Source organism: Odontesthes bonariensis, chromosome 1 (assembly GCF_027942865.1).
Source record: "Odontesthes bonariensis isolate fOdoBon6 chromosome 1, fOdoBon6.hap1, whole genome shotgun sequence".
NCBI classification, from domain to species: Eukaryota; Metazoa; Chordata; class Actinopteri; order Atheriniformes; family Atherinopsidae; genus Odontesthes; species Odontesthes bonariensis.
In genome coordinates this window covers 19266043-19290579 of record NC_134506.1, presented here as the reverse complement: position 1 = coordinate 19290579, position 24537 = coordinate 19266043, and the positions used below count along the sequence as shown (strand labels likewise).

Genomic DNA, 24537 nt, shown 5'->3' with positions numbered 1-24537 from the left:
GGCGCTTCAGTAAAAAAAAAAAAAAAAGTATCTTAAAAGAGGAATAACAAGTCTGCTGTATCAGTTTGGTCTCCTTGGCCTGTTTGCTTCTTTATCTCTCATCAGTAACCATCCTTACAAGGGTGGGGGTGTTGAGTTACAAGGACACACAACTGTTCTCGGGTCTGACAGTGTGAAGCAGACACAGAGCAGCATCTCAAAAACATTTTGGTAGGTTTAAGATGACCGATTGTGAATGATATATGTCAGGATGTTGACACAGATGTGAAGTCAGGCTGAACACATAGCAATCAACACGTTAAAAGACTGTGACTCATTTTAAGTAGTTAGAAGTTAGTTTTCCGATTATTTCAGTTTCTGGTGACTTTATGTAAAGTTTGACTTGTTTGTATTTCTAAAATGAAAAGTAGGAAGACGTTCTGTTTTGCCCCAATAAGCCTGGCACAACATGTCAATCTAAAGAGGCAGGGAATGGATGGTTGGATGGATGAAGACACGATAATCTTTAAGAGGCAGCGGACAAATTCTGGATTTAGGAAATGGCCAGAGTACATCTTGGCAACCAGCTCAGACAGATGGGGATGGTGGGTGTGTCGTGTGTGTGACCAAATGTGTCACAGATGCGGGTTGGGAAGCACGAGGGTGGTGGAGCAAGGTCTGCTGAGGTCTGCTGAGATTTTCATTCAGCAAAATCTAGGGGGGGGGGGCACACAAGACAGCCTCATCCTGCCCACAGTTAAATCACAATGATCCTCATAACACAATACCCTGACAAGAATCTGCTCATCACACCATAGTCAATATGAAGACCACACAGCACCCACTGCCGAGAAACATCGCCCTGGGTAATAGTTAACATTCCAAGTTGTTTTTTCTCTCTCTCAAGTCCTTCACTTGATTACGTCAAATGCAGCATGAATCCATTAGTCATCATCCATAGGGCAATGGTCTATGATCAACAAATGGTTAAATAGGGGACAGCGCCCTCTGGTGATGAATAAAAGTAACATCAACTCTCAATCTAAATCCTGGCTCATATGTGGATTCAGCTTGGAGGTAAGTCATATTACAGGCTTCCCAAGCAAATCACATGCTTGTCAACGGACATTTGTTCGGGTGCCGAAGTCCAAAAAACCCACAGTGACTGAAAGTGATACATTGGGCAGCCATTATACACACACTGATGCAGAGCAACACAGATGTTTTTTTTTTTTTTTGGTAAAATGATAGGGACAAAGTAATCAAATGATGCAATGTAAAAATCAGTAATATAGCATTAGCTCGAAACACAAAAAGTTTTTTCATTGTGATTCACCAAATTAAGCGAGCGCTCCAACTGCAGTGAAGACACTGAATGCTCTGAAGTCCTTAACACAAGTCTCTTTAAAAAACAAAAAACAAAACTGAAATATCAGTTTCACCTTAAAGTTTTTTCTCAACTGTAGCAGAGGAGCTGAGGTCATTACAAGTGTTGAATGCGTCATTGTCCATTTCTACATGAAAATAAACAGATTTGGGTAAACTGTTGAGTCCTTTATATCAATACATGACAGTTAAAACGTTACATGTTTTTACAGAGGTGGCTCCAAGCACAATAACAGATAGCTGGAACGTGTGCATACAAAGTGCCGCTATGTTGTAATGTATCGTCACAGATGAAACTACTAAATGAAGGTTTTCACAAGCTATTTGCAAGCTTCAATCCAGGTTTTGTTTAGAACAAAAATGAAGAAAAAAAAGGGGTAAAGAAAACCCCATATGTGCTCCGTGTCCTGAATTTATTGTCTGGAGCACTTTTAAATTTGAGCGCATTTCTCAAACCCTAAAGAGTAGTTTACAGCAGGATCGAGTCCATTCATCCTTTCACCATTTTCTCAGATTCATCTGTTGGCAAGCACAGGAGCACTGACTGCATTCAAAGCTGAAATGTTGCAGAGGTCTGTGACATTGCATTATAAATAAAAGTGTTGTTGAATGGCACAAACTGGTGGCTGATGATCTTGATGGCCTCTTGAGCAGCTGATCCTACACAAAAAGATGTTGCCAGAGGTATTTTTAGCAGCGCAATGGGGTCGGGGGTTTTGATTAGACAGACTAGACATCATGTGTCAATGAATTATCAAAGAGCACTCAGACTTTACCTCCTAAAAATGCAGAAACCGTGTGTGGCTCTGCTGCACCGTACCGGCAGCTGCAGGGATGAAACAGTTACAAGTTAGGTGACAGTGTTTGATATCCACTCTAAACAGAGAATCCAGCCTGGACTTACAACTCGTGCATGTAGTCGTCTTTGATGTTGACATTGAGGCTGTACTCCTGCAGCAGGCTGTTCACGCACAGTTTCAGTTTGCTGATGTCCTGTTCCACCTGGTAGTTATACACTCCTGTGGTAAAAGGAAATACTTTTTTACTTTTCTTTCATACATGTTACGCAAGCTGGTCTGACAACGACACAAAACCTCCAAGATGTAGAAACATTTTCAACCTGGCAAAAAGCTAAATGACTGTTTGATTTTGTGCAGTTGTAAGACTTAAAAATGGAGACGTAAAACACGTCTTACCTGGGTAGCGGGAGTGCTGCTGATAGAAGCGATCGACAGCTCGAAACATGAGGTAGAAGACCATCTCGCTGTCTGGATTGTCCATACATGAAGCTGAGAAGACAACGCTATGATTACCAGCTGAATTTGCCTTATGCTTACCAGAAGAGGAAAAAGAACTAAAGATAGCTCCAACATGTACAATAAAAAAAAAGATCAAAGTTGAGCTTAAAAGTTAACCTCAAACTTACTGATTTCATCTTTATTTACTGAATCCACATGATACTCTTCAGCCAGAGACCTGCAGCGCACCACCCGCAGGAAGGATGCATTCTTGCCTGCAGACAAACACAATTTCCTACAGTTATGAATAATTCCACTGCAGGTTTGGCAATCTTAATAAAAAAAATACCCCGATCTTAATTCATCATTTCCAAATCAGTCCGCACACACAGTACAAATTTTAAACAGATAAACAAAAAACTTTGATGTTAAACAGGAAGCGCTGCTGTATGAGGACAACATATGAAAACCACGGTGAACAACTTTTCACAGATGAATATAGTCGGTCAGTGTATGGACGCAGCTCACTATGCATTTCTAAAAAGGTCTTCAGTGGGTATATTTACATGCACAGTACAACAAATATTAAGAATAATTACGTCAGCAGAGGATTTGAATAAGTTCACAAAAAAACAACAATAGACAAATGTGTATGTGTGTACTGTAAAGATATTCATCAATTATTACAAAGAAAATAACCAAGTAAGCATAAAGGAAATCGATTAAAGAACAGGATGCTTACAGAATAACTTGATGTCCTTCTCAGAGATGCTTTCTGGTGGCTAGAGAAGAGGGCAGACACCATTAAGTGAAAATCCATTTTCTTTGGATCAAACGCATTTCAAACAACACATTTCATTCCATATACAGAAAATTTGAGGGGGAAATGTATTAACTGAATGGAACTAATTTTGGACTTGAATGAACTCAGTATAATTGGATTATAATTGGATTTAACTGGACTGCATCTGTAAAGTATCTTGAGATTACTTTTGTTGGGAATTGGCACGTTAAAACTCAAATTTAACAGAATTGAATTAAAAATGGTATGACTTTATCCCATCAAGGCAAAACAGACATTAAATCCAAAATAAAGACACAAAGGTCCTAACTTGAGCAGATTTAGTTTCCCAAACTGGTGCATTGGTGCAGCAGAGTGATCTACAAATACATTCCAGCGGAATCTATGTTGTTAAATCTGTTTTTTCCCCCCAAGTACATCTAAATGATGGTGGACAAGTTCAATGGCCTGAGACAAGACTGAAATATTCCTTCTCAATGATGATTTTGGTTTATAGACACACCTTTCCAACTGACTGTAGTAGACATTCTATGTGCTTGGAAACAGCTGCTGCATCTTGCATGGCCCTTTCTCTGTAACTGCAATTTGAAAAAAACCCAAAGCAATAAATCATCATATTCATCTCCACAGCTGGCACCCGCATATTCTCCACTTACACATTTTGTAGGTTGATGAACTTCTGAGAGTCTGCGATCATGTCTGGGATGGTTCCCCTTACAGGAAGGCTTCCATTGCCATCGTTGTGAACAAACTCCTTTACAGCTCGCAGCATCACCCAGAAGGATGAACTCTACAAACACATACAGAAAACAAAATCTGTTAAAAACATACAACGTTAAAATAAAAAGCATATATATATGTGTATTACTGTGATGAAGAAATAAAGAAATAAAACAAAAACCTGTGCTGTGATGTTGTTACACTGCTCGCTATTAAAGAAGTCCTGAACTGTGCTCGGAATCTGCAGAAACAAAAAGACATTACAAGAGGAACAACAGGCTGCCAGGGGCTTAAAACCAAAGAGAATGGGAGATCTGGTACCATTGTTGGATTTAAAGCAGTATTGACATTCTTTATAGCTTCCTCAAAGTTTTCCTCATCCTCTGGGACACCATTCTCATTCTTCATGATCCCTAAAAGTGGAAAAAAACCAAAAACAAACAACAAACATCTTAGGCAAGCCAAGGCAATTTTATTTATAGAGCACAATTCATACACAAGGCAATTCAAAGTGCTTCACAGCTACACAAGAAGGCAATACAATCATTAAAAAGAAATAAAAAATAATAAAAATTAAAATTAAAATGAAAAAACCCATTAAAAATAATCATGAATTAATTAATTTAAAAGTGAAGAGTGCAGATAAAATACTTTCAGGTGTCATATGCACAGCTAAATAGAACTGTTTTCAGCCTGGATTTAAACAGCCAATCTTAACCAATGTGCACAATCAAGGGGACGGACTTAAAAGCAGCTGTGATCCAGAGGTACACAAATACCTTCCCGAATAATTTGTCTGAAGGCCTCTTTCTCCTTATAATTTTTTGGTGGCTGACAGTTGTGCTGCAACGGCAAATGAAGGAAGAGTAAAATAAACAGTAAACAACAACGCTCACAAATAAATACAAGTGTTGGAGTACTTGATTGACATGTTATCAGAAAGTTATCTTCCTACCTCACTGAGCCATCTCTCCAAGTATTTGGCAACAATGATTATCCACGGTGTGTGACTGTGATCCTACAAATTAAACGGAATGCAGGAAAACTATCAGCCAATAAGTTAACCTTTGCCACACAGCTGCAATAGTTTTAATGAACTGATGTACATGCCCAAATGACAACACACCTTCTTGTCCATGCTGCCAAGGTCATAGGACTCAATGTGGTTCTTAAATTCTTCAAAAGGCTGATCTAATCTTAGGTCTTCCAAGGCATTGTCTGGATGAGATTCAATCACTAAAGAGGGAAGCAGAAAAACATGCAAGTAACACGTAAACTACAGAATAATCTGGATGACAAATATGCTGTTTAAAATGACAACGAGTTAAACTTAAATAAGGAAAAGTCCTGGGGCCACTGACCTGTGTGCTCCTGTACCACCAGCCTCATGTAGCCTATGAGGCCATAAGTTTTACAGACTAGGAAAGGTACAGAGGCACTCCACAGAACTGAGGCGAGCCGCAAACACGTGCTGTTGAACATCAGACAAGTTATGTGGACAAACAAAACGGCCACAAATCAAGCCAATCTAACACAAGTTTCTGCAGTTTTTATACCTTTCTGGCAACTGGACACCAATGACAATGGTAAACCTGTGGAAAAACTCTGGATCATTGTCCAGAAGCTTATCTGGACTCTGTTAGAGAAGAAAAAAAATAAAATTAAAAAAAAATAAATGACAGATCAGTGTCGTCTTGTATTCACAGATATCCCTCTTAACCTGTAGAGCATCTTTCATTAGCCGCTTTCGGACAGAGTAGTTATAAGAACGCAGTTATCAGACCTGTCCTACTCGAATTTCGTTCTGATAACTGTCCTTCCCCAGCGGAACTGTTTCAGTCTGCATTCGCACATGAGTCGGGACCAGGTCGGGACTGATGCGCCGCGCGCAGCTGTCTGCGTCAGTGACGTGTTACGTTAGCCGTTTAGCGCCACATTCAACAACAAAACAAAACAAAACCCGGTAAAAGTAAGGAGACAAGAAAAAACACCACAAAGAAGCTAATATGGAGAGCGGGGAGCCCAACGTGTTCATGGTCTGCATGATGGTGATATTAATCATGGACGATCACATCGGGCGTCTAACAATCGAGGCTGGAAGAGCTCACAGAGAGTCAGGAGATACTTTTTCATTTCATGAAGGAAGAAAGGAGAGCAGAGCGCTGCAGACAAAGGAGACCAGTGTAAGTTTAACTTATTAAACACCCGCCGGTTCTGTCTGTGTGGTATGATGAAACATTTCAGCCGTGATAGCATGACATGGGGCGTAGCTACCGACCACCACACACCTACGTCAGATGCGTTCTATAGAACCATGAAAATACCCGACCTCGGAGAAGGAGCTAAAATGGTTATAGGAACTAAAGGAGATAGCCCCGAGTTCCTGTATGTCCGAACACGGGAGAAAACGGCCCCGCGGATTAAAAGGTTATTAGAACTGCCAAAGGTTCCTACAGTCCCAAAGCGGCTATTGTGATGTGAATTAGTTCTTTTTCTTTTTTCTTCTTACTCCTAATTAAACTTAATCAATTCTGTGAAAACATCTACTGCAGCAGGTTAAAACTTAAACGCCAACCTCCTCAACAAAGTTTCCTGATACATCACTGTTCAGTTCTTGCAGCAGTTCAGTGGTAGCCTGTGATCTGTTCTGCAACACACAAACAAAGATAAAGGCTCACACTCCATTCTTCCAATGGAACAGATTAAATTGATCATACGAACATTGTTGATCTAAACAATTTCAGTAATGCTTACCTTTCCAATGCTGTTGTTATTAAGGAAAAAGCTGCAGGACGAGATTAAGTCGAATGAGCTCAGTTACCATCACACATGCATAACTTCTCATTTTAGACTAAGATAATCTGTCAAAAAAGCAGTCTCACTTGTTCCCTGCATCTTCTCCAGACACCGTGTGTCCATCAACTATGGTGAACGCTCCAATCCCTGTAAAATAGATCCGTTCACGTGATAAGACAGATGTTTTAATCACCATCAACAGCACCAACACTGAGCCACATCTTCTTACCTGGAAGCACTAAGTTCTTCAGTATTTCTGTTCCTGTTGCAGTGGCGTTGATGAGACATACATGTGCATTTTCCAGTGCTTCTTGACCATGGTCGCCCCACAGTCTGAAAGCATAAACCATAACAAGACGTCATTCTACCATCAAACCATCAGTCGGTGTAACGACACAGTCGGGCACCGTACAGCTTTGATAACACCCACTGTCCTGAGCCCTTATTTCTGTTAAACCGTGAAAAATAGCCATTATAGGTAATGAGCGTGTGGCAGCTATCACTGCAGAGGCTGGAAGCTCTGATGAACGAACAAACTCTATGCAGAAACTCGGAACGACCCATCACATTAACCTCAAAGCTAACGTTCCTAATGCTAAATAACAAGCAGCGAGCTAATGCTAGCTGACGTTAGCACTCCAGCCTCGCAAATGTCTCCATTGGAACCACTCATATCAAATACACTAAACAGTCAAATAATGACATTTCTCTATGAAAACCGTTATACTTTTAAAATTACCTAAGCTGTCTGTCGTATTTTTGTTCCTTGGAGGCTTTGGTGGCTGCCATGGTAGCTTTCCAATGGGTGACGTTTATGAACGTATAGTTACATCAGAGTCGCCAGATTCGACACAGATATGGCGGCGCGAAAATCCACAGACTCACTTTCGACACAAATCAATGGCCGTGACAAATCGCAATGAACATTTACAACATTTTTTTTAATGGAAAAAAAAAAATTATTATTTAGATTTATTTATTATTTTTTTTATCAGGCATGGTGATAAAGTGGGAGGGAATTAAGGCAGACAATCAAAAAACAAGGGATGGTATTTGCTTGAAGAAAAAAGAAAGAAAGAAAGAAAGGAATATACTTCACTGATTACTACAAAATATTTAATTTATATTTTTAGGTTTAACACTGGAAATTAAACGGCAACTTTCAATCGAACAGAAAGACAAATCACAAGAAAGCAAGCAATCGGTCACACATAAACTAACATACACACACTGTATGTATCCATGTCCAGATCTATACAAACAACTTGATATTAGTAGAAACAAATAAGCACATCAAGTGATGATGCATAAACCCTGTGTACATTTAACATGCATCCCAGAAATAAAAACACACACAACAAACTGTGCAGCATAACGCAGAGCAAGTTCACACTCCCATTCAAACACATAGCCAAAAGTGATTAACTGTATGAATATCAACTAATTAACTGATATTTTACAGTGCATTCGATGCATTACATGGGGAACTTAAGAGGACATACAAGACAATGTTGCTGAAAAACAACACATTAATGTATATCATTAACTGTGGATTAAATAAGAAAAAACTCGTAAAAAGCTAAAGGAAATGTATGAAAATTCCCCAAAAGAAACAGACATGGAAGAAGTCAAAGCTTTCAAAGTTTATTAAAAGTAGTACGCCTTGGTAACACTTGAATTTTGCAGTTTGTGTTCATGTTTGCTTCTACAGGCTATTTTTGAATTCTGTAGCCTTTGATGATGAGTTATTCTAAACTGGGAACACTCTTTATACAACAATAACGGTCCGAGGTGACGTACAGAAAGAGACAGTGAGTTCATTGAAACAACTGTAATCGTTTCAAGATAATATATGTCCCGATGTGATGGCATTAGGCAAGGTAGGTGTGTGTGTGGGTGTGAGGGGGCGTGTCAAATAGGGATAATTGTCCTTCCCCAGAGCTGCAAATCAACATCACTTGCGGCACCGGTTAATCTCTGTTTTCGCCGTTCACGTGCGCGCTAGAGTCCACACAGGTATCTTGGGCCGAGTTGAACTACGAACCGAGACGATGACAGGCCACCACTGGGGATACGGAAAGCAGGACGGTGAGATTGTTGTTCAATTTGACTCTTTTCTCACGTGCTTCACAATGTTTTCTTGGCTCTGCAGGCGGGCGCTGCGTGTAAACACGGCACTATACATTAAAATGGCTGTTAATGCGAGATTAGCTCCGCAGTTAACACTCGAACTACCAAGGCAGTCATTTTGACTGCGTTCAAAATTTGGAACGTCATAACATGGTTTAAAAAAAACAAAAACAATGGACCCTGACTTTTCCTTAATATGTGTATATTTTATTCTAACATTGTTTTATTATTAAAATTTCAAAACAGAAAAGAGATCTGAGTATTACTACCTCGAATGACCATAGCAGTCAAATTGACTGCATGCTTTTTACATGGGGTGTCATATTTTACTATTTGCTACATTTCCCCGCTCTTTACCCTGCTCTATTGTCTGTTTGTTTTTTATGCTCTGTGAAGCTAAAACCTAGTTATAGCTTCACTCTAAACCCTAGAGAGACAAAAAAATGACAAGTAGAAGAAAATTACAGTTCTGGAGAATCTTCCCAACAAAAGCAAGGTGCAGCTTCATCCAGTATGGCAAACCTGATACATTTGGTATCAAGTTCTGGCTTGCTACTGATGTTGATACCAAATACTGAATGCTGCGCCATATCTGGGCAAAGATGTGGTGTTGAAATTGGCTGAGCCGTTCCTGGGGAAGGGGAGAAACATCCCCACTGATAACTTCTTTACTTCCCTTGAACTTGCCAAGGCACTAAAGGCCCAGAAAACCATTTGTCATTGTCAGTCATTTTGACTGCTATGGTCATTCTAGTAGTTGCAGAATTCTGGTAGACCTAGTGTTAAAGGGATGACGGTTGTCACGCCAGTCCACCCGTGAGTTTGTCCTGAACTCCTTAGTGTAAAATGTTTTACAGGCTGGGTTGTTTTGAAGACACTTTGCTCTACTTTGTAATTTTCTCTGTCATCAGTCTAACCTGAATTTATTTTAAATTCTTGGTGTAAATTTGGAGGTGACTGTTGCTAAGGGGAGAACAAATCTAATCAAATCATCAGCGGTTCACGATCAGAGGTTTTTGTTTAATTAATTTAAGAGAGATTTATTTTTTTATTCAAAGGGATTTTATTCTTTTTTTGTTTGTTGCTGTATTGTGAATTTGCACGATATTTTATTCATTTATGAATTCCAGGTCCTTCAGCATGGCATGAAAACTTCCCTGTTGCCCAGGGAAACAGGCAGTCGCCTATTGACATCGTCCCTAATCAGGCTGCCCATGACCCCAGCCTGGGTCCGATTGTCCTGAACTATGATCTGTGTACCTCCATCAATATCTCCAATAATGGACACTCCGTAGTTGTGGAGTTTGATGACTCAGATAATCGCTCAGGTGAGAAAAAATGTGGCTTGATTTGTATTTGCTTTAACTTCAGCCTCATTTTTTGTTAAGGTTAAGAACAGGTTTGAAAAAAAAAAAAAAATTGTTACCCAATCGGTTCAAATGGGTTTATTTTTTTGGGTTTGAGATCTGCACAATTCAGGTAGAGAGCGTCCGCGTATGTGTGTATATATGTGGTGAAAAGAAAAGAGAGATTTTTCTCTTGGTAGTAATGTCTTTGCAGGGACAATGTACATTGATATGATAAATCATTTTATGATTATTGGCTGTCTTTCAATTTTTGACAAAGGTCACAGTTCAGAGATGATCACATATTTGCCGCCAGCCACGTGCAGCAGAAATCTGTGCAAAAGATTGAAAAAAGTGGGTTTACCTTGAGGTTTTTTTTTTTTTTTTTTTTTGGACGGTTCAAACCACATGCACAGCTGACCATAATAAAAGGTTGCAAGTAAACCCCCTGATTATGCTGCGGAAAAGTGCATCCAGCACTTATCTGCATGACTGCCTGTCTGCTGGACAAAAGATATTATCACCTGTAGATGATCTCAGAGGTTATTATGACCATAGTTGTCTTTATCACTGGGTGGATATTACCCACCTTGCCAATTTCCATGAGCAATAAGCTTGGAAATGTGGACAGTTTAGCTCCCACGAGTTTTCACACAGCGAGCAGATGTTACTGGGAATATATTAATTAAAGAAGTGGCCTTTTTAGAGAAAGGTGTACAGCTTTTTGAGCATTTCTACATATTTAAAATGAGGTGCGCAGATTCTCTAAACCTGCTGGTGTCTGTACGCGGTGTGTTGCTGGGTCTGGGTGCACTTGTGTGTTATTGCATGTCGTGACTCACTTCTGTGTCATTGTTTTGGAAAGAATAGAAGTGCGGAGAAAGATAAGTTCCGTCAACTGCAGCGCACAACTCAATTTTATTTAAATGGTACCTTTCAGACACAAGTGTTACACAAAGAAAAAAGCCAAATGGAACATATTAGAATGGGTACTGCAAACAAATCTGTAAAGTCTATATAAGCTTTTTCACATTGTGTTTTAAGATTGGTCATAAAAATGGAGAAGCATTTAGTTTTTTTTTTTTTTAGCCTCCTCAGTTTTATACTGATAATGAATTATGTGAGACTAAAATAACATCTGGCTCTGAGTCTAAGAAGATTTTTTTGATTTTTAAAATGAAAACCACACAAGTTAATTGTGTTAATTTTTCAGTGTACTATTTCTTTTTCTTCATTAATCTCAGCATTATCAAGGTCAGAGTTGGCGTGATTATGACCATATTTAAGTATCTTATTCAGCACAGCATAGATAGAACCTGCTCTTTACTAGTCCTCAAGAAATTGTATTCCATCTTCATACCTGACACAGATCACATAGAAAACAGATTTTATTATTATTATTTTTTTTAAGATGAAGAGGACAAGTTTGCTTTGTACAAGTGCAGTATAGCTGTAGGAGCTAAATGTGTTGTTGGTGTTCTGAGTCAAGGGTGTAATGTACTCTGTATGTGTGTGGTGTCGCTGTGCTGTCACCAGGGGGTCTCAGGTGCATATAGGAGTCTCATGCACTCTTGTTTGACAGGTGTTTTGACCCGGAAGTGCAAACGGTTTTTGACCGCTGTGGCGCGAGGCGCTCGTCATGCCGCTGTTTGTTGTTTGTTTGTTTGTTAAACTTATCAGAGAATAAATCCACTGGTGGCAACTTCAAAGACGGCGTGGAAATTGATTTAAACGCGGTACGAGAGCAGCAAGCCAGGACAGGCAGCGCGTCAACCAGCCATCCAACGTCAAATGCCTCAGTAGCTCTAGTAATAGACTGAGCTTCTTTAATAATAGCTATTGGGCTTTGTTATGATCTGTTTATCAGACGCTGTCTGCAGAGCCACAGTGAAGAAGTCCATACCCAGTAGTGCCGAGTACAGACCCATCTGATATATATCTCCATCCAATAATCAATTTAGTATATTGTAGATGCAAGAGAGCCTACTCTTCACTTTGATAAATAGATCTAAACTTTTTAATACTACTGGGGACATTGGATGAGAAGAGAGGGGTGAACTGACACCAGCCAACCAAATCAATGAAGGATACCGTTACGATACAATTAGTCTTGTATTGTAATTCAGTTCAGTTTATTTATATAGCGCCAAATTACAACAAATGTCATCTCAAGGCACTTCAATGATGCAGTCCAATTCAAGCCAATTAGGTCCAAAGGCAACAACTTCAGTTTTGTCTGAATTTAGAAGCAGGCAGTTCCGAGTCTGTGGAACTGCATGACTTAATCTGGTGTTGGAGAAAATTCTTCGTTTAAGAATAATAATTCCTTTATTCATCCCACAGTGGAGAAATTTTCACATTACAGCAGCAGCAACAAGAGATTAAATAGAAAATAGAAAAAAATGTAAATAACAATATAAACAGTATAGAGCATATGTACATACATATACAGTATTTTACTTTACACCATTGCACATTTGGAAATGTATCTGGTTGATATATTATTGCGCATGGATGTAGTTATTGCACATAGTTAAACTGTTTCAGCCTTAGTGAGTGCGTGGTCTACTGGGAGCACTGCTGGTTGTAAAGTCTGACAGCTGCAGGAAGGAAGGACCTGCGATAGTGCTCCATCACACACTTTGGGTGAAGCAGTCTGTCACTGAAGGAGCTCTCCAGAGCTGTTACAGTCTCCTGCATGGGGTGGGAGTCATTCTTCATCATGGATGACAGCTTAGCCATCATCCTCCTCTCTCCTACCACCTCCACTGAGTCGAGGGGGCATCCCAGGACAGAGCTGGCCTTCTTGATCAGTTTATCAAGTCTCTCCCTGTAAGCCGTCGAGATGCTGCTTCCCCAGCAGACCACTCCATAAAAGATGGCTGATTCCACCACAGTGTCATTGAAGGTCTTCAGGAGTGCCTCCTGCACTCCAAAAGCTACAATTTTTTTTTCAAGAATTTTAAACAAAAAAGGAAGATTGGATATAGGTTGATCATTAGTTAACACTTCTGAATCAAGAGTAGGTTTTTTTAAGTAAAGGTTTAACTGCAGCAACCTTATAAGTCTGAGGTACATATCCTGTCGACAAAGACAGATTGATCAAATCCAATATGGAAGTGTCTATTAATGGGGAAACCTCATTGAACAGTCAAGTTGGGATTGAGCCTAAAATACAAGTTGATGGTTTAGAAGAGACTATTGCTGTTGTTAGCAACTGTCGACTGGACAGAAACAATCTAAATACAAAGCTGCTTCTAAAGCTGCTGTACTTGATGCTATATCAGTGATAATAGTGGGAAGGATTCCATTAATCTTCTCTCTAACAGAAAGAATTTGATAGGTAAAGAAGCTCATGAAAACATCACTACTGAGAGTTAAAAGAATAGATTGCTCACTTTGTCAGTCTGGCTACAGTGCTGAAAAGAAACTTGAGATTATTCTTATTCTCATTTATCAATAATGAATAATAAGCAGTTCTTATTAAGGGCTTTCTTATATATTATTAGACTATCTTTCCAGACTAATTGAGACTCTTCTAAATTAGAGGAACGCCATTGTCTCTCCAGCTTTCTTGCAGTCTGCTTTAAAACACACAGCTGTTAATTAAACCAAGGAGCCAACCTCCTCTGACTGATTACCTTCCTTTTCAGAGGGGCAATATTGTCCAGTGTTGTACTTATTGAAACTGTAATCCTGTCAAGAAAAGAGTCAAGTTTTACTGGAGTGAAGTTTAGGTAGCTATCCTCCGTAATATTTGCACATGGCAGTGAAGTAAAGGATGATGGTGATTTTAGTGCATAGAGCTGTTGGAATACATGTTATCTTCCTCACTTAGCCTCTTTGCACATATATTTAATGAAGCTTATTAGAACCAGATGTAGCTACAGACTCGCACACATTAAAGCTGCGGTCGGCAACTTTTTTTTAGTCATATTAGCTTGAACTGTCATGGGATTCTGGAAGTAGAATATTAAATAGCCTGTTTAGGAAAAATAACGAAATCTGTAGCTCCTTCTGAAGCCTGTAATCATGCTTGCAAAAACCGAGCGCTCCCGGCTGTTTTTAACCAATCAAGTTAGGGTGGAGGAATCCTACCTGTCAATCACAGCTTGTGCACACGCTGCTGAGCGTGAGTCTGCCCCAGCTTGTGTGCGCTCACACTGGTTTGAACTCACGTGCACAACCTCGTCCACAGAGGGGGAGGGGTTTGGGGGGCGATTCGGAACTTGTTAGAGGTTGGGGGAGGGACCTGAAAGTTGTATCATTTCAAATTTTCCGACTTTAGACTCGTAATTTTGAAAACCTGCCGACTGCAGCTTTAAAGGAAAGGAACCCTAGTGATGCTGAGAGGCCGTGCTCCTAATGTGTCATCTTGGTTTTACCAAATTCACGAAGTATACACTGACAGATTACAGTCATTACATTTTGATTTTTCTACAAAGTTGAAGCTGGTGACAATCAGTAGTCACTGGATTAAAGTAGGGACATCCCCCTGTTAAATTCTACATCTTTGTTTTCCTTTCAAGTAGTGATGCTCCAATCGATCGGCCGATAATGCCCAAAAATAGCCAGATCGGCGATCGGAAAAATATGCCGATCAAAAAACCGATCACCTGACGTAAATTACTAGCGACCACTTTCTAATGTGGGACGTGACGTGACGTGTGTACAGAACCGAACAGGCAAAACCTCTACAGTGCATCTCGACAGCATGACCTCTCCTTTCTGGAATTTCTTCAAAGTGTGTCAGAAAGATGTGAAACTTACTGCGGTCACGCCATCTGCGCTCCGGAGAGGCACGGTCGTGCTAGCTACACTTGAAAATCGAGTGCCTGTTTACATCGCGTCGTACGGTAAAGCGTGTGAGCAGATTTATGGTGCATTCAAGTGCACCCCGTAAACTCAGAAATCTATATCGAAGTTGATTTTTCATTTGTTGGAATACATACACCTGTCATTACTTGGTTGTTTTTTTTACTACATTCTTTTTAATGATTAAAACAAAATGATAGAACAAAATTGTTGAGGCATATTCAGAATCAAACTCATTTCTGCATAGTCAGATTTGAAAACTTCATTTAGAACCAAATCAAAATGTTCTCTGCCGACTCCACCAGATTCTTGTTCTACATATCCCCAGCTACCTATTAGGTGATTTTCAAGTCATTTCACTGCATCATTGTTTAATAATCTGAGGTTGAAATCATACCCAATGGATGATGTATATGGGCAGATTAAAATATTAATAGAAAATAAAAAAAACAATTGTTTTCTGCAAACTCCACCAGATTCTTGTTCTACATGTCCCCAGCTACCTCTGGCGGTTTAATTTCTATAAATGGTGCACTCTCTGCTAGATGAAAGGCATGGAAATGTCCGATTCCTTCCGTGATCGGCAATCGGGCAGATCATGATTTTGGTGATCGGTGATCGGTCCAAAAAATGCTGATCGGAGCATCACTACTTTCAAGCTAAGGCTAGTTCCACAAGGCTCTGATCGATTTGATTGCTGGTTAGACAGGCAGTGTGTCTGCTCACATCTCAACTTTTAATGAGAAATTTGATCAAGTTTGCTGTGTGATGATGGGTTGACTCATCCTGTGGTGGTTGTATGGAGGAAACCAAGCTGTTTTGGGTGGTGTTTATGTGTATAGAACTTTTTATTTTGGCCTTTTCCCACAGTGATCCAGGGAGGCCCTCTGGACAACCCCTACAGACTGAAACAGTTTCACTTCCACTGGGGTGGAAAGGGATGCGATGGCTCCGAGCACACTGTTGAAGGAATTGGCTACGCATCAGAGGTCCGCGTTTCAATCTGAATATTTCTGTGTGTCAGTGTCTGATAATCAAATGGATACAATAGCAATTTGGTGCCACATTTTTCTATTAAATTAAATCAAAATGTACTTCTAATGCTGAAAAATAATGCTTGACTACTGGGTGCTCTATATTCAGGACTTCATAGAGATGTTGAAGCAACAGTGGTACATCATTCCTACTTTCCCAAAATAATTACATGTATAACGTGAATGAGAGTGGAATGGACATACTTTCCACAAAGTACATCATTTTATCAGTACATAGGATGACTTGATTTATTTTACTTGCTTTAATTCTTGCTATGTTTTCCTTTTCTTCCGTTCTATTCCTCTCTTTAGCTTCATCTAGTTCACTGGAATGCTGTGAAGTACAAGACATTTGGGGAAGCGTCAACTGCTCCCGACGGTCTCGCTGTTCTTGGAATTTTCTTGGGGGTAAGATATTTCTTTTATGTGCATTTTCTACCACCGCGGCCCTTTCCATTAGAACTCAGCAGGTGTTGATGGGGTTTATGAAGTCAACTTGAACAATAAGCAACCATGTTTGTATGCTGCGGTAGCCTGATTGAAATTTTATATATATATATTTCTTTTTACTGTTCAATTTGAGATGCTGAAAAACAAAAAAGTAAGATGAGGGTGATTGAACAGATGGGGAAAACTGCAAGTCACAAAGCTACCTGCTGAATAGGCTAATGGTGCTTTTCCAGTAGCTCAGCATGGCTCGATACGGCTCGATTCGGTACGGCTCGGTTTGGTTGTGTTTCCATTACAACCGAGTATCACTTCGTGCCTCCTCGACGTGGGTGGGGTCGTCGTAACACGGCTGCGTGAAACCTCCGTGACGTCATTTACACAGAGCCGAGCAACGTACAAATCCGGAAGACCAGAACAACAACAACATACGAGGAGGATAGCATGGAGGACATCGAGACGCTCGTGTTGCTGCTCACCCTGTGGCTTTTTGTCACACAGAAGGCAAGAGAAGAGAGCCAGGGAAGACTCCTCCTTCCAGTGACGACACTCATCGGCCAATCAATGGAAGGCAGTCGGCTGACGTCACGTTTTAGTAACGTTTAGGCTCACTTGGAACCAGGGCTGAGGTGATACCAAAAGTGTACCCGGTTGCAGGTACTGCGTGCTAGTGGAAACACGCAAATAGGGTGCCGAGCCGTGCTGAGCCGAAGCGAACTAGTGGAAACGCGCCATAAGGTTCACCTTGTAATTGCTGTAGGTTCATGTGTGTGTTTTTATATAGTTTTATACGATATAAAGAAGTACATCGTGGACTCTCCAAACCTCACAAATCAATTTAAAAGCACAATCTGTGATGTAAGACAGGTGATGACCACAGATGGCTCCATATGATAACGGACACCTTGTACATGGTGAAATATAAGGTGAGGGCTGGATTTGAATCTAAACGGATTATATTTTTGACCTGCCCTCTGCGTTATTACTGTATTGTGAGAGCTTTGTGTTTCATTATAGGGGAGTATCACAGATTTTAAAGGCTTCAACCCCAAGTGCCTCCTACCCAGCAGCCTCAATTACTGGACCTACCCGGGATCACTGACCACGCCTCCCTTACTCGAGAGTGTCACCTGGATCATGCTGAAGGAGCCGATCACTGTATCTGAAAAACAGGTGAGTGCTGCAGCTTTGATCAGAATGCATATCATCTCTCCAACATGAAATTTCAAATATAAGCACACATTTGTTAGTTTTAGTGCTTTACATAATATTCTTCCATAATATTGAGATTTGTGTTTGGTTTTTGTCACTGAATAGTTTCTACCTTCGTATACACCCAATATATTGTTTTATCTGTAGTAGGTGCCTATTATTCAAAGTCGTGTGGCACACCAACACTTTAACCAACATTAACCGCAAACCAAATGTCTTGGCTGCGGTCCATAAGTAGGAAACCTCCTTTTCATAGATCCTTTATTTTACTAAACTAGAAAGTCTGTATGTTGTATGTATGCTCCATAAACTTTAGCACCAGAATGAAAGCATACATCTGTTATACATATTAAATTAATTGGGTAAAGAATTGAAATAAAACTGTCTTCATTCAAAGATGTATAGCCTCCTTTGTTGTTAAACCAAAGTGCAGAATCAGGGGGTTGATAGTGGGCTCTACCTCATATTTATATAGTTATTATTTACGATGGATACTATTTTTGGGTAAAGTTGTTTCATTCAGCCCTCTTAGCACTGGATTTAATCAAAAAGTTGAAGTCCAGTAACCCCAGGTTGTCGACAAGTTAAGCTGACAATCTGGCCATCTGCAGCACATCCAGTCCTGGTCTCCTGGTGAGCTGGTCCTGTGCTGCCAACCTCTGGATTATACACTCCCTCTTTGCTGATCTCTTATGGTCTAGTTGTCTGTAAATCTGTGGCATCGCTGGATATGAGGTGCAATTTGAGGAACTGGCCCCACAAACATTTGACTCCAAGCCACAAGCCTTTGATCCCCTGTATCTGATTATCCTGATGGATGCATGGCAGGATGAGCATAGGACTTTAATTGAGAAATGCTGGCATGGAGATGCAGCAGGAAACAATCCTTATGTAAAATAATTTCCATGTCTAATATGAATCATAATCATCTTTTTTATTTTATTTTATTATTTTGAACATGCAAAAAAAGAAGAAACATTAGTAACAGTCTTAGACAACATTTTGTTGGACAACAAAAATTATGCAAAAAGAATCATTAAAAAATTAGTTTTCCATATCCGAAAAAGAGTGCGAGGAAGCACAAACTCGTTTAATCCCACCCCATCTCTATAAATAGCCTCTCCCTGTTTTAAGTGGAAAAGCCTTTAGTCACAGCAATCCAGCAGTTCAAATGTTTGCTAATAAGCTCTCTGCAGGGTGTCAACTGGATTTTGCGGCCACTCCTTTTTCTGCAGTAATGTCCACGTCTTTGAGGCTGGAAGGTTTGCCATTACTCTGGTCTTTTGCTTTTATTCCTGTCACCATGCTTTGCCACTGCGGTGGTGTTCTTGGCTTTGAATCCTTCTTTTCTCTTTTGCCAAAAAAAAAGCAATGACCCTGTGCCAAACAGCTGTATTATCTAAACACAGCAAAAAGCTTGTTTAGGTAAGCGCTAGTAAATGCGAGATAAGTTTTCGTGTGCCTGTCTTTTGGGGAGATTCGTCCTTCGCTGGCCTCCATGAAGACTCGTCTTTAGAAAGTAACAGCTGTACAGTCTTCGTTGAGGTATTGCTCCGATTCAGGATGTTCTTGGATTCTTCCTTGCTTCCTTCTCTTGGGAGCAGCAACAATGTGCATCAGGTGCTTCTCACAATTGACGGTAACTGACGAGCAAAAAATTTTTTTTTGCATGAATGTGAGCAGCTTGGTTTTAATTGTTGCCCAAACTATTAAAACCTCAGTAAATCACACATTTCTATGAGAATGAAATCTTCATCTGCCTGCAGAGAATGTGGTCGTTGCAATCTGAGTTGATTCTGCAAACATTGGCCCTGCTGACATGCTCACTAGAGCACGTAACTGCCACTAAAAGTAGTCCTAAACAAATGACTGTGACCAGGTATTTTAGGTAGAAGTTTAGCTCTTAAGATATGAGTATTTAGTGATGGACTCGTGCGTTGTTGGTTTTGGTCTTTTCATGGGAGTAGTAGACAGTAATTCACAGCACAATATTGTTATGCCTTGACATACTTAAAAGTATCTACTGGGTGGTAAAGGTTGTGCACAGAACCTGTTTAACAACAAACTCATCGCCTAAGCAAAATTTTGTTTTTCTGTCTCTCCCAACGTAGCTAGGGAAGTTCAGATTGCTTCTGTTCTCTGGAGAGGACGAAGAGGAGAGGATGCGCATGGAAAACAACTTCAGACCTCCCCAACCCCTCAAAGGCAGGAAAGTGCGTTCCTCCAATTGATTTGACCTCAAGACATCTGAAGCCATAAATAAAGGGGGAAAAAAGCTCTTTTTAGAAATTGAATACATTCGCGTGAGTGTGATTTTACTTAAATTATAGTTTGCTCCGATGATTAATGATTTATTTTTCACAAAGGAGAAAAAGACGGAATACTTTGTTTAATACATGTTTTCTCTCTACTGGTCAGAAACTTGACTGACAGGCTGATTTTGAATGATTGAGGGGTGTGTGAAATGGATTTCATGGCACAAAATTATCATAATTGCACATAAAAATGAGTAGCCAAATGAAAAAATGCATTTATGCTTTTGGTCATACTATAGTACATAGTGTTATAATATTGTAAGCTATAAGCTGAAGATTTAAAGGCTTGATTTGAACTCATGTCCCCATAACTACTTGAAGAAAACCTGCACAACCAAAGCGATATTATACAACAGCCAGCAGCAAGGCCTTTCAGTTCCTTATATGCAATTTTTGAGTTCACATAGCATTTAAGTCTGTTCCTGTTTTCACATTGATACCATACCAGTGTGCTGTCGGTATAACCTTTTTACTGAGCATTCATCTCCTGATGATCTAGCCTACAGCTGGTGGATTCCCAGTTCTTAAGGCCCTAGATCCCCTCCAGTCAGATTATCTAAAAGCTCTGTTGTCCATGACAGAGGACACGAGTGACTCAGGTCCTTAAAGCTAAAGAGATACTCAACCTATAAGCGCCAACAGGGAGCTTATTTGGGATTTATTCATCTCTGGCAGCCCAGACAAGGCTATAATGAAACTGTAATTTTCAGTCAAACTCATTCTTTAGATCTGACTGCGTGCTGTTTCAGATTTGTTTCTTATGACGTAACGATGTAAGGCACAATGATATTAACAGCTCACTTCTGCTAAGTCTGAAATGTGAAGGCCTGACAGAGTGATCGGCACTGCTCGGTGGTGAGTTACGGCAGCTTGGTGTAATGCTGGTGCTTGATTCAGTCGCGTGGAACTCGTGAAGAGTGAGGCCCAAGATTGTTTTATGTTGTTGACACAAGGAAGTACTGCAAATGTAATTTATGGGCAGTTTGAATATTTATTTTTGTAATTTATTTATAATTTGCTGAATAAAATTCTACTTTTGACTTTTTTTTTCTTATGAATGGGTGCTAAAATGTTCAGGTGAACAGTTGTATGAGCCAGACTGTATAGTTTGAGATTTTGAAAGCTTTTGATCTGCAAAAAGTATCTGAAGGAAAACTGCTGACTGTTCACATAACAAGTAGGTTTTGCATTCACAAGATATTGTCATCAAAACCAAACTTCTTCTCTGCACGATGCCCATAACTGAGCCTTGTTTCTTATTTGACCAGCATACTTTTAAAGGAGGAGCCATTCAAGCAAATGTTTAACCTCCCGCATAGTGATGAGAAGTAATACTGGGTTTAAGGGAATTGATAGCAGGGTGGCAGCGTCAAAGATTGCAGGGCGGAAGGAGGTAATGTGGACTGCGATTAATTATTTACCAACTGTGATGACTGAATAAGTTCTGCTCCTTAAAGTCAGCGAAATGTGTGTAGTTGAAATATCCTCTGAGGATGTATAAAGATGCAAAGCTTTGAAGAGCAATCTGTGTCTGATACAAAGTTTAATAAATAAATGATTTAAGAAGGAAAATGTTTGTCATTTCAATTGTTTGCTGGGTGCAGCATCTCTCCTTCAAGTTTCCATATTGCGCTGGACCTGAGTTGGTTTTGGTTGGGAAAAAAAAAAAACAATTGAATTCAAGGTACATAGTCATAAACTTGTAATATTAAATAAAACGGCATGGATATGGTTCAATGAAAGACCTTCTCGTATCATCAATATCTAATCATGATATAAAGTAGAATGGTTGATTCTCATGTCTATATAAAACTTCCTTGTTGGCTGTGCTTCTCTTTCCGTCAGTGTCACTGCAGCAGTTCAGACTTGTGTTGTTGAAAATGAACATTACGCTTTCATATTTATAAAACACAAAGATGTCTGGATGGGCCTGCAGATTGTCAGACCTTCTTAAACGAGCCAGAGTAAACTCAAACATGCCTTGAGTTAAAGCAGAGACACAAAAAAACTCATATTTTTACATGCTTTTAAGGATATTGTATTTTATAATTCAACGCAGTTCTGACCAATATATTGACATTGTTTGAAGTTTTACACTATTTTTATTTATTCTTTTATGTTCATCCATCTATCCATTTTCTATACCCAGTTAATCCAATTTAGGTTCACAGGGTTTATTTAGCAGATTCAGTAGAAGATCTTAAAGCTGTTTAGTTTATTGTTCTATTAATCTTGATTTCTAGTGTTTTCGATCTTATTCCTTTATGTATATGGGCATCACACATGTTTAATAAACAGTACAGTTGGAGAAAGAATGACACATCGACAGAGAATATCTTCTAGACCAAGTAGCTAACCTGCAGGAACTTCTTTTTCTTCTTCTACCTGTTTTTCAATCTTGTTGTTCTTCTTTTTCTTCCTCTTCTAATACAAAATGGCAAATATTTTGAGACATAGTTTAAAAAGCTGTTTGAAGAGAGTTTACTTCGGTAATGTGCAAACGTTTGTTGTGCTTCAACTTAAGGGATCACCTTGAAAACGAAAAAGTTTATACTGCGTGCTTATTTTCAGGGATTCCATCTAAATGTGGCTAAACAACTTGTGGCCATCGTCAATTAAATAAAATCCATATAGTTTGTAAATTGACTAAGTTATTCATGGCGTATTGCATCCATCCAACCATTCTATACCCACCTAATCCAACTCAGGGTCGCTGGGAGGCTGGAGCCTATCCCAGTTGTCATTGGTCGACAGTCAGGGTAAATCCTGGACAGGTCGCCAGTCCATCGCAGGGCCACACAGAGACTAACAACCATGCATACACAGGGGAGAACATGCAAACTCCACAGAGAGGCAACGGTGCTGACCACCACACCACCGTGCATCCCCTCTTTCATATTCACCATGCTTTAAATATGTGTTTGTCCAGAAGATGGCAACATAGAGTTATTTTTTAGCCTGAAATTGTGTATTCTTGTTTTTGGGGTGTTTGAATAGAATCTTAAAAAACACAGAACAGAAGCTAGAATGTTTAAATGAAGGTTGGCCTATTTAATCACATTTAAGACTGATAAGATGTGTCTGAGGTGGTTTCAGAGAATTAAGCATACCCTGTTTTAACAAAGTGAAATCATAAAATATCCAAAAAGAAGACAATTTTGCATATGTCCCAATAAAGATAAAACAGTTAAAACTCGTTTGATTACTGTTCAAGCACGTTAGGCTTTTAAATGTGTTTCTGTATGATTTAAAGTGCTCACTTTGTGTTGATTTTCCTGTAGGTGGCAGCAGTTGTTGTCTTTTATTTCACAGAATGAGGTTTAACAGCCATAACAATTTTCTCAAAAGGGAAAAAAAATGTAAAATTATACACTACCTAATACACATGGATAGATGCAACGTTCATAAATGATCCATCTTGTAGCTTTATCAAAACTTTATCAAATCTCAAAAATACTTGACCTTGCCTTTGTCTGCCCTCTCAGCAGCAGTGCAAGTCTTTCTTGAAATTAGAGGCTGCATTACCTCAACTGCTTTCATTTCCATCTGATCTTGGTGGAAAAAGAAAAATCTCTGTGCAGGTTAATGAATAAAGCCTGATTCTTACTCGGCGCAACCGCGCAACTGTCCTGGCTCGAGAACCATTAATGACGTCATCGAAAGCGCCAGCCCCTTCACAGTTCCTTCAGCTCATGGCTCATCCCCCAGGTTTGAACAAAAATGTGGCATTCGGCAGGGGTGCCCGATTTCCCCTTACTTATTTTTGCTATGTACCCAATTATTGGCTAATCATATAAAGAACAGTGGTCTAAAGGGAATGTCTGTGCTTGATAGAGAGATCATTATAAGTCAACTGGCTGATGACACTACACTGTTTTTAAATGACTCATCACAGGTCTCTGTTGCATTAGACATTATTCAGGTTTTTTCTTTAGCATCAGGTCTACATTTGAATGTGAACAAATGTGAACTGATGGCAGTCAAAGGTTGTAATATTGCTTCTATTTCCAATATACCAGTAAAAGAGCAAGTTACCTACTTGGGTATAGTTATAACTAAGGATCAGAATCTCAGGTGTTGCGTCAACTTTAACCCTGTAATTGATAAAACAAAAAAAAAGTTTAATATGTGGCTCCAAAGAGATTTGTCAGTGAAGGGTAGGACTCTACTTTCAAAAGCTGAAGGCATATCCAGATTGACATATGCTGCAATAGCATTGGGTGTGGATACAAAAATGTGTAAAAGCATTGACCAGTTACTATTGAATTTTATTTGGAAAAACAGAACACATTATGTTAAAAAATCTGTTATGATGAA

The 24537-nt window shown here is 39.5% G+C and overlaps 2 protein-coding genes across 2 annotated transcripts; one reads left to right on the top strand and one right to left on the bottom strand.

Moving 5' to 3' along the window:
• Positions 1–1089: 1089 nt before the first annotated feature.
• nae1 (nedd8 activating enzyme E1 subunit 1) lies at positions 1090–7750 on the bottom strand. Its single transcript, XM_075451924.1, has 20 exons — positions 7661–7750; positions 7151–7254; positions 7008–7068; positions 6880–6910; positions 6701–6772; positions 5682–5761; positions 5487–5596; positions 5252–5361; positions 5081–5143; positions 4905–4968; positions 4447–4538; positions 4307–4366; positions 4062–4195; positions 3908–3983; positions 3346–3385; positions 2792–2878; positions 2562–2654; positions 2270–2384; positions 2142–2191; positions 1090–2025 (listed from the first exon to the last, which is right to left on the bottom strand). The coding sequence occupies exons 1-20, from the start codon at positions 7708–7710 to the stop codon at positions 1916–1918; spliced, it is 1602 nt and encodes a 533-aa protein (XP_075308039.1). The 5' UTR covers positions 7711–7750; the 3' UTR covers positions 1090–1915.
• A 1222-nt stretch (positions 7751–8972) lies between these two features.
• ca7 (carbonic anhydrase VII) lies at positions 8973–20136 on the top strand. The gene is made up of 7 exons (XM_075470852.1): positions 8973–9009; positions 10182–10379; positions 16083–16201; positions 16559–16654; positions 17557–17619; positions 17711–17866; positions 20017–20136. Exons 1-7 carry the CDS (start codon positions 8973–8975, stop codon positions 20134–20136), a joined length of 789 nt encoding a protein of 262 aa, XP_075326967.1.
• Positions 20137–24537: the final 4401 nt, after the last annotated feature.